The 11,191-nt window shown below is 40.9% G+C and overlaps 1 protein-coding gene across 1 annotated transcript; it reads right to left on the bottom strand.

Moving 5' to 3' along the window:
* Positions 1-213: 213 nt before the first annotated feature.
* Positions 214-10,338, bottom strand: ufl1 (UFM1-specific ligase 1). Its single transcript, XM_073492807.1, has 19 exons — positions 10,165-10,338; positions 9,817-9,962; positions 9,660-9,688; positions 9,454-9,551; positions 8,960-9,074; positions 8,645-8,775; positions 8,100-8,158; positions 7,554-7,700; positions 6,652-6,827; positions 6,365-6,544; positions 5,601-5,727; positions 4,195-4,317; positions 3,851-3,971; positions 3,594-3,760; positions 2,538-2,668; positions 2,251-2,331; positions 2,060-2,145; positions 1,758-1,938; positions 214-691 (listed from the first exon to the last, which is right to left on the bottom strand). Exons 1-19 carry the CDS (start codon positions 10,239-10,241, stop codon positions 473-475), a joined length of 2,394 nt encoding a protein of 797 aa, XP_073348908.1. The 5' UTR covers positions 10,242-10,338; the 3' UTR covers positions 214-472.
* Positions 10,339-11,191: the final 853 nt, after the last annotated feature.

Raw genomic sequence — 11,191 nt, 5'->3', positions numbered from 1 at the left:
CCAAGCTGAATTAAAAAATGAATGCGACAGTTCAATTTCACCTGTAGGTCCTTACTTGCTTGTTCTGGTGCTTTTGACTAATGGTTCTCATTAGAAGATCAGTTGCCAAAACAAGTTGCCTCGTCAGCTGCACTTGACAAGGTTAATAATAAAACATCCAGCACAATTTTCCAGGTCTGTGTGGGAACATGACTGAACAGGGACTCCAACACATGAGGCAGAGGGGTGCTTTAATGAATGCATGAAAATCAGAACCTCATTGAAGATTTTCATATTAATTGGGTTTCCAGGGAGAAATCCCACACAGGAATTTCACTTACAAATTTAGAATTGGCTCCTTGTTGATACTCACAAAAATACAGTATTAACAGCTGATCTAGCAGAATTTTAAGTATTCATCTGAACATGTAAGACCATAAAAATATTAATCGTGGATCAGTCAAGACAATCATTCCTCGAATGTTTGAAATGTTCATTCCTCTATGCCAGACGTCTTCCTCTGAGACAGCACCACATCTTTGACTTGAGGTGTCAGAGCCATGAGCTGAGAGCGAACGCTCCCGGCCTCCTCGTCCTGCTCCTCTGTCTTGTCGGCCTCACCCTCAGCCTCCTCCTGCTTCCTGCTCTGACTCTGGCTCACCAGCTGCTTCACCACCAGGCTCTGGTAGGAAGACAACAGCTGCTGCTGCTCCTGCAACGGCACACACAAACATTTCAGCAGTTTAACTCACCAAACAAATGCTCTGTTACACTGACAGCAGCAGATGGAGATTACCCCCAGCTGCTGTGTCTGAAAACTGGATGTAAACAATCCAGAAATGAAGCAGTGTGTTGCCAACACTTGCTGAAGCACTTAGACCACAATGAAGTACCAATAAACATGTCTATTATGTCTGAGTTAAAGCTGCACTTTTGTACACACCTGTCTCTAGTTCTCAACCTGAGGTGGTTACACAGAAAATCCACCATACTCCTAACTGAGGTGGTGTATATTTGACCTTATTTATCGACATTGGAGGCTGTTCAGACCTGGTATTACCATCACTAGGACAAACAGACTCAATTTTCTTTAGCACAAAGACAGAAAGAACTTCACGTGTAACATTTTAACAAGACAGGCCAAATAGTTAAGAACTTGTTGTAGACAGCATTTCAGAAAGTTTATAAAGTTTTTCCTCAACTCACAAAATTGGGCAATGTTTTTAAGGGAGTCTGGAGACTTTCTCAAATGGCAACCAAGAAGTAGCCTCTATTAGTTACTGTTTACTGTATCAGTACATAAGCGCAGTGTGTAATCCATTCTGCCTGTTGTTGTGGCTCCCTCTTCTTCTTCTTCTTCTTGTTTCACTGAGGACGTCAGTTGAGTAGGTGGTCCTTTAATGTGGCTGAACAGCCTCTTAGTTTCAGGTGTTTGCTCCTGTCAGTGTTCTCTATCAACAGTGTTGTGATGTTGAAATGGATCAAAATGAAATATCTGGCTGTCCTGGAGCACAAAATGACCATTTTACATTTGGGAATGGCTGACTACTCTGATGATCAATAGCACTCACTCAACGATTAGGAGCTCAGAGTTCTGACTTTCAAACTGTTTTTGGATTGTGTTTGTGAACAGCCTCATAGTGGCATGCCTGCAGAGTCATTTGACACTGGAGAGAATGCCGATAGTACCCAATCGCATTAAAGACGAAAACCAGATGTCAGTGGGTGTTTTGTCCAGTGTGAAAGGGGTATCAGTAAGTCAGTGAGTGTTGACATACTGCGGGTATTCGGCCTGTGAGGGTGCCGATGATCTGTGGCACGCAGCGTCCAGGAGCATGCAGCATGCACTGGGTGCTGGCCTGGAACAGCAGCACACTGGTCAGATGGAGGACCAGGGCTGGATCCTCTGTCTCCTTCAGCTGCTCAGTGAGAGCCTGACGGTGCACGAACAGGGCCTGTCTAAATGACACACATTCACAAAATCAAATGCAATTCAAATGCATTATTTTCTGGATACATACCCATATATACTATTTTTTTTTTTTAAATGACCAAAATTAATAATCTGCATTGTCATTACCTCTCCTTTTTCTTGTCCCCCTTCTTCAGCATGAAGCCACACACCTCAGCACACGTCTCTATGTTGGTCAGGAAGTCTTCAATAGTCTGTGACGAACAAACAGTGAGGAAGTTTACATCCCTGTAGTTTGACTTTTATCCTTCAAGCTAAAGCCACCAGCTTATGATGTAACCGACAGGAAACCAACTTACTTTGCCATTCAGGCAGTTGTGTAGCTTCATCAGCGGTCCTTTGGTCTCCTCTGACAGTTTGCCCAAAATCTTCACTCTGACCTGAGGCGACATATCAGAGACATTCACGATGAAGTCCGAGGCCTAACAAGTCCCGCAGTGCATTTCAAAGAATGACACAGTCCTAATTATCTCCAACTTGATTTAAATGTGTTCTCAGCCTCTGAGGTTGGTTGTCTGTTCCTGGAATACAGACGTTATTTCAGACTACTGAGAGGAGACAGAAACAGAGCAGGAGCTTTTCTCACCTCGTTGCTGATGGTGCTTGGATTCTCCACAGACATCATCAGGTCAGCCGCCAGGAAGTTGACCAAGATGTTGGTGACATCTGTGCACAGGGTCTTCAGGACGTGCTTAGCAATGTTGACCTGGGTTTCATCTGCACCATCAAAGAAATTCCATTAAGTGTGTGCATTTTAACTCACACACTTAATCGACTAGTTGTGAGCTGCTGACTATTGAAGTATTTTTAAATAATAATCCATACTTTGAGATTTGGTTGAGATTTCCACAAAACTTGGATGGAGGATGGGTCTCAGCCCAGAATAGACCCCAGTGACTGTTGCTGTGGCATTTCGACATTTTTCTCATTCATTTCTCGGGGAATAATGCATGGATCTGGATGAAATAAATCTGACGTATTAAGGTTGCTGGTATCTATGAGTGACTACAATTTCATGCAGATTAAAAAAAAAATCCAGATCTGGCTAACTTAAACATTTTTTATCCAAAATTGGATTAAGCTTGATTGAATTAAAGAGGATTGTCGAGCCTTGGCAGAGGTGTGCACTCTACCGATTCCATTGTAGTTTGTTGTGTAGATTTTATCTTGAGTGTTTGTACTGTTTTTATCTTGTTCTGTAAAGCACTTTTGAACCGTGTTTTGAAAAGTAATATACAAATAAAGTTTATTATTCTCTGATTCCAGCTTCTTAAATGTGAACATTTTCTGGTTTCTTTCCTCCTCTATGACAGTTAACTGAATATCTTTGGGTTGTAGACAAAACACGACATTAGAAGACGGCATCTTGGGTTTTTGAACACTAATAGGACGAATGAAAATAATCATTAGTTACAGTAATTTAACTCCAATTAACTTTCATGCTCGTGATGATTGGGAGGCAAGATCTCAGTTAGCAGGAGCATCTATTTTGTATCATTTTTTAGAAGCTTTATGAAAAGGATAGTGTCACACTGAATCCAGCAATGTCTGTCTGATTAACTGAAGGAGAGGAGGTGCAACTTGGTTTTCAGGGACCAGTTATTCATGACTTTTGCACTTTAGTGGCAACAGCAGTATTTACCAGAGAAGAATTTGGTGCCTTTTTCAAAGAGTCGGATGTTGTTGTATAGGTTAGTGATCTCCTCCTGTAGATCCTTCATACTCTTCTTCTTGTTGGCACCTGATGGAGAGCTGGTGGAGGACATGAACACCGCCCGTAGCACCTCCTGATAGGCTTTACTCAGAGGCCTGCAGAGATATGAACAGTGTGAGAGGGGACTTAATGCTCTCAAAGTATTAGCAGAGAACACTAACTTCCGACAGAAACCTGTGTATTACCTTACTAAATGCTCTGCCAGCTCAGAGAGGATTTCTTCGGGGCAGTCGCTCAATCTCTCCTCTAAAACAGCTACGATCTCCTCCTGGGTCATAAAGAGGGCTGCAGTCTGTTTGCTGCGATCTTGGCAAAGGTAAAACACAAGCTAATTAGTCTCACCGGGATGCTACCGTTACCTTTGTCTTCCATTTAAAAAAAAAAAACCCTAAACAACCCAGAGGATAGATTTCTATCCAACCAGCCATGGACACTCTTGTAACAGTAAAATGCCTCACTAACAGGTTTAATGTGCATATAGAAACACAATGTCCCTGTGAACATAAAACTACTTTGTGGCTGTGACTACTTTGCTGTGAAGGTCCGGTTTCCTCATCGCTGTCCTCGTCTTTCCTCCCTTTCTTCTTGGTTTTACGGATCCGGATCTCTCTGGCGTTGCCTCCTCCACCGGATTTCACACTGCCACTGCCCTCTAAGAGACAAACAGTTAACAGACGATATATTATCCAATACCAAAAGTCTTCTTTAGTCTAAAGCCTTGTTCAGACTGCCAGTCCAAATTCGTTTTTTGGCCTCTCCAGATTGATTTTAGAAAGTCTGGAGAGCAAAACAAAAATTTCAGCACGATTGTTTCGAAGGCAAGATGATGGATCTCCATTTCTCACGCTTCCATGTTGGAAAGCCACGACACAGCATAGGTAGTTACTGATGCCTATGTCATTACTACAGCAACCCATGCAAAAAGGCTGGTGATGTCTGGACACAAAGATCAGATTGGATCACTTGCAAGTAATGGTGCTGACACTGCAGGAAAGAAAAAAAACACAAAAACCACAACAACAGCCACACACATGTAACATGGTTACATGCAGCCCGAGATCCCAACTTGATTTGAAAAGACATTGATTACACACTTTGTGAAGCCGAAATCTTAGCTGCTATGCTAAAAGCGCTAGCATGCACCCCCTCTGAAGTTGGTACACAAATTTGCCTGTGCATTGAGGGTGTAAATACTGTCTTTTCAAATCAATGTGTGATCTCTGGGCTTCCTGAGACTTGGATTACACCAGATGTATGGAGCCTGTTAAAAAAAATGTCAGTTGTGTTGTTTAATTTAAAAGAATGCTGCAACGCTGTTTTGCTGTGAAGCTCCAGAAATGTTTTATGGACTCATCTGCCTTTCCATCAGCATGGGGTGACTGATAATGACTGAATTTTCATTGTCGGGTGAATTGTTCCTTTAAGTGCACTCCTGTAGGATTAGTGTCCTAGTAAAGGTGAGCAGAGTCAGCAAGACTTGTGAATTCCCAGAGTTACTGTGCTGCTCCCACCACAAAACATTTTTTTTCATATATTGTTGTCATGATGACACAAACTACAGATCTCAGACCTGGTGTCCAAATTTCTATCTTCTGCTTGCAGAAATCTTGACAGCATTGAATTGTTGTGATACTCAATGAAAGAAAGTTGCTTGTTTTTTTTTAGGTGAGGATGTGATGCAATCTGCCTGAGACACAAAGTGTTTAACTGTAGTAGCATCCAGAAGAGCTCACAACAAGGTACAGTCACGTCCCCAAATGCTGGAAATACGGCAGCCATCATGACAGGCACCTGGGAGTTTTGTGCCGATTTAAGGGTCCTTGGCTCAGTTCCAAGATATTTGTCTTGACCAGGCCTGTAGTCTGCACTAGATTTTTGTGTGTGTGTGTGTGTGTGTGTTTGGTCTCAGGGTTAACTGGGGAGTATTGAACCTACCTGTAGCCTTCTTCCTGCGCTCTGCTTCTCTCTTTTCCTTTTTAGATAGTGCTGAGCTCTCAGTCAACATGGACGCTTGCTTCAGATCCTCTTCAGATATTAAAAACACTGGATTGTTCTTGACTTCCTAAGAGACGCATCACAAAAAACCCAGATACTGTAGTGTTTTAAACTTCATTTGTACATGTTCCTGTCTGCCTGTACTCAAGAGTAAGGCTGCTGCAGTGATGACATTTTCTCACTGGCTAACACACTTCAGCTTCACATTAAAAGCATTTACCTGGTGAAACACAAGCTGACTTTTATTATGAACAATAAATACTAATCTGTGAAATTTTTTTTTTTTAAAAATTGAAAGATCCATGTTGATAAAAGACCATATCCGACTGTCTTCTGGCTTCAGGCCTTACTGTGCACCGTGATGCACAACAGCTGTCAATCAAAGACGATCGACAGATTCCCTCAGAGATATTAATAATTATTTAGACAGGATTCATAAAGGATAACCATGAATTGGGCCCCCCATCCTGTGAAAAATATGATTTGCATCCCCAGTATATCACAGCTAGCAGTGTTTGCAGTATAAATGAAAACACTGACATGCATAAGTTTTGGCATTTGTTGACAGAGGATACATTTGAAATATGTCAGGGAGTAGTTTTATACAGTCTGTGGGATTAATGGCACAAGCCCTGTGTAACTCTGACTAGCACGGCAAGCCTCCTCAGAAGTTTTCAATGGAGATGTCTGGCAGGAGGCCTTACCTTCTGAGCTTTCTGCTGCATGACTTCATCAAACACAGAGAGGCAGTTGCTGATGAACTTCTCACTGACGACAACTGTCCCTCCCAGCACTCTGGCAGAGGACTGGACGTTAGTGTTTCTCATAGCCTGGTTGATCAACATCCCGATGTCCTCCATCGACAGGCAGCTGGGCAAAATTGGCTGAAACAGACAGAGTGAGAGCAAAAATGAAGAACAGAAGAAATAAATATTTGTACCATAATTAATCATTTGTGTGATGACAGGTAAAGACAGAGCTGTGTGGGCACCTGTATGTCAGTCCATGTAGCGGAGTTGACAGCTTCCTCAACTGAGGCCTCCACCTGGTCCACCAGAGCCTGACCCACACAGGCTGCTCTGAGGAACAGCAGCTTGATGGACTTGAAGCGCTTCTTAATGTAGCTGGGGGGGTCAGGGATCCCCAGTCTGACCAACGCATCGAACTCTGCAGTTACAACACACATACGGTCACACAGCAAGCTGTGATGGCAAGTTTAAAAAGTAGAGACATTATCAACTCAGACAGCAGAAAATATCTGTGTGGGTTCAGGAGGGTGACAGCACAAACACACAGGGGGTTTTAGTGATTACAGGAGGAGGACTGACTTTGCTGGAAAACAGCAATGTCATTTTTGGGTTTATTTTAAAGTTTGCAGCAACAGTTATTAATTGTACGAGCTTCCCAGCTTATCTCTGTTTTTTGAGAAATCTTAAAATTGTGTGTGGGGACTGAACAAAACTACAAGCTCTTAAACATCTCAGGTGTTATTAACATTTCTATGAATGTTGTGATTTTGTCATCACTGTCCTATGCTGTTCATCATACTGCGGAGACATGCCCATTTCACTTGACAGAGCTACATTACATATTGAAATGTGGGGATTTTTCAAGTGCATACACAGTCAGAAATGTATGGAAGAGGATGAGGGCCACTGTGGAAAAATGTATTGGAGTTCTGACTTTTTTCCTGAGAATTCTGACTTTAAAGGTCAGAAATCAAATACATTTTTCACAGTAGCCATTATCCACTCCCATAGAAAGGGAGGTTCAAAGCTGATAAAATAAAACAGGATGCGACAGAAATATTGCTATGGACCCTCTGTGAGTCTGAAATTAAGTTTGAATTTAATTTAATTATAATGACAATAATAATATTTTGAAAACGCTTACCTAAATATCCATTCTGCTGGAGGAAAGAGTCCACCCAGGTGTTCTGTGTTTTGGAGTAAATATCAGGGATGTACACAGCTTTGTCCTGCCGACCTCCAACCACGCTTCCTTTTAGGCGTCCAGTGTCCACCAACTCCTCCAGGACAGCTGGCAATGGGGGAATATACAATAATCAAAAGTATTGTACCTACATATTATTTTGAGTTATTTGTACTTAACTGGCATATTTCCATTTTGCTCTATACTTCTATTTCACAAAATATCACAAATATTATACTTTTCAAGTCACTTTTTTTGACAGCTTACTGTTACTCACTGGTTACTTTTCAGGTGAAACTTTTACATAATCAATATATAGGCTTATAAAATACAGTATATGGTGAAGTCTAAACCAGTGGTCCCCAACCTTTTTAGTTTGTCACCTCAAAACAACAATGTCTCGAGATGTCCCTATGTCTCACACAGTGTCGTTCCTATCATGTCTCTCACTTGTCTTGTGTTGCTTCACCCCCTAATAAAAAAAAATAAGAAAAAGTGTCTCCTTACAGTACAGAAGATGTTCCTGAAATCCAAACGCTCCGATCATGCTGCTGACAGGTGTTGGCCTACAGAATAAGTAAAACAGGAGGTCATCATCAGGTCGCATGCAAGAACATTTTTGTGCTCTTCTCCTAAATCTCTCAAAACTCTCTCCCCAATTGTTTTTTTGGTCAGGTTTGTTTGTACTAGTGTTCCAACTCAGATTCACCAAACTTAACTGTACAAGCTTGTCATACATCACTTGTTTCAGCCTGATGGATGCCACCTGCTCATGAGTAACTGTATGTTTGGGAGATGTGGCCATCTGCTAAATTTACATCACCAAATGGCCCTGTTCTGCTCTGTTTTCATTTCATTCACAATAGTTTTTCCCAAAGAGTACAAAGAAGAGCCCTGCTAGCAGTGCTGGTTTGACCACTCTTACACTTGGTCTGTAAATTCAAAATTGGTGACTAAAACGAGTTGTTTTAAAACACAAATTGTCACAGATCTGTTTGTGCTAGTGTTTCAGGCATGAGTCCTGATGTGTGAAATATCTAAACAATGTTTACCTTGTAATGGCGCTGAAGAGCCCTCGTATCCTGGCTTTGTGACGAGCAACAAAAGCTGGAGTAAATATGACCCCCCTGTTGTACTGGTCCATCTCTCCTTGGATAAGTTTCCCAAGACGCTTTGACAGCTCCTGAGATACATAGAAAACATAAACTTATACTCATATTTTAATCAACAGTGAAGTCAGCAAACAAAAACATATAAAAAGAAGCTGTCATCATGGACTGAATCATCTGAATACAAATATGACACAATCTACTGTCTAATTTCTTGTGAGATTTCTAATATGGTCAACATATGCAGGTGTGACTCACCTCAGACAGGAAATCTCCTGGGAGGTCGTAGTTTTTACACAGTTCTGCAATACTGATCAAACCAGCCGTCTGCAGTTTGTCATTCACCTCCTCAGCCAAACGGTCCAGGTATGTGCTACATACAACACAACATAGCAGCATGTTTGACAATAGGTTTGCAGCATTTACTCTTGATTTCATAAAACTTCAGTTTATCATTTAATGGGTAACAAACTGGTTAAATCATTAGTTATTGTTTAGCTATGTGGCAAAGCGTTTTCTGAAATCTCATTTTTTGTGAAATGTCATTGTGTTTTGTGAAAAGTCGTATTTTTACCCTCAGGGCAACCGTGTTAGTCCCCATCTGAGAAACACACCAAATGTCTTTTGATAGCAAGGTTCAACACATGCCATATCTGAGCTATCATACAGAATTATTGACTTGGGCAATTTTTTGTTATTTGGACAGACTGACTAACATTGCCTTATAATACCGTGTCATTCATAATACTCACTCATCAATAAGCTGTCCCAGTACAAGTTGAATGCCTTTATCTGATTTAGCAATGTCACTAGCTCTGTTTTCAACATGGACCCAATCTACGTTGAGGATCTGAAAGGAAGAAGATTGAGATATAAGAAAAAAGGAAGCTTTGATTAAAAGAAATAATAATAATAACATGAAGAGTCATGAATGTGACTGTCACTTGCAAATACACACCTGCTGCAGGTCCACGATGTTGATTCGCCCTGATAAATAGAAATGCAGGATTTATTTACTGTTCAGTTGAAAATACTCCAGCTGCCAATGATTTAACACTTTTGGGACTGACACTGTCATTCCTACAACATGTGCTTCTATTGACTGTCAAACTGACCTCCATGGACGTAGAGTTCATCTCGGATCTCCCTGCTGATTTGTGCTGGAGTGATGTACTCCTTCCCATCAAGTGTGTGCACCACATCTAACTTCTTGTCTTGGACCAATTTTGAAATAATTTCGATGCAGTTCCTCTCCGATAACCTGTGGAAAGATTACAAAAGTGTCATACATGGACTTCTCCTAGTTACACAGATGTTTTTTCCCCCTTCTTTTTAATGCTACCAACAGCTGTAAACAGAAAGAAGACATTATCCATCTAACAGCGTTACACTGAATGAAAGTTTAATGTTAGCTAACATTAGCTTCGCTGCTAACAGCTGCTTGGAGTGTAAGGTGCGGTTACCTTTGCACTGTGTCAGCAAACTGCGCTCTCTGAAAATCAGCAGCAAGCCGTCGAATCTCTTCCCAGTCAGCTGCCATTATTAAACCTTTATGTTTGCAAAAGCAATCGGCTGTCAATGCTTTCGTTAACCATAAACTGTCAAGAGGCGACTGTTCAGCTAGCTAGTCACTGATATAGATCCATGTACAGCAGCTCTCTGCCGAGCCACACGTCAACATAAAGTGACGTAGAACCGTGAGCCAGGAGGACCAAATCTCCTCCTCCAACGTTTCGCGCACCGAGATTACCGAGACTCCTTAATGTGTTCCAAGAGACTCAGCGTTTAAACAGGACAGGCAGACTGGAGCTAGTACAAATTAAAAGTAGGCTAGAGTATGTGTAGGCCTATATGTTTCATCATATAAGCAACAGGCTACAGGCTTTGAATCCCTATCAGGAAATAAGGAAATAATTGTACCGGAAATAATCGCAGCAGAAACAATCAATTAATTGAAATTCAACTACATTTTTAGATTTCAAATGTACTGACTATTTATTGACTTTCTGGCATAATTAAATAGGGGGCTTATTATTGATGTTATTGATTAGTTTATTGACACCCCTGCTGTGAAAAAGATTTAACAAATGTCAGATCAATAGATGAATTAATACGAATAACATGGACATAGTTATGTGCACCCAATAGACTAGGATAGAATTTAACTCGAACCCTTTGCATTCATTTTAGCAGTGGAGAGGTTCAAATGGATCGTCTAAAGAAATAAGGTATAAAAAAGGACAATATATGGTTTTACCAACAAAGAGATAAATGAAGAAAAAACTACCCTGCCCCATCTCAATCTGATGTGTATTCTTGTATTGTTGTCAGTAGCACTGCCTTATCCACTCTTTCTGTTCTCTCATTTTATACTCTGTTCTTTTTGAGCTGTGAAGCATTTTAAGTAGGAAAAGTAGTATAAAAATAAAATTATTACTGTTGTTGTAATTATTAGTATACCACAATAAGATACAAATGGGCAAAATTAAA

The sequence above is a fragment of the Pagrus major genome, chromosome 22 (genome assembly GCF_040436345.1).
Source record: "Pagrus major chromosome 22, Pma_NU_1.0".
In the NCBI taxonomy this organism is placed as follows: domain Eukaryota; kingdom Metazoa; phylum Chordata; class Actinopteri; order Spariformes; family Sparidae; genus Pagrus; species Pagrus major.
This window is presented reverse-complemented; position numbering and strand designations above follow the sequence as displayed.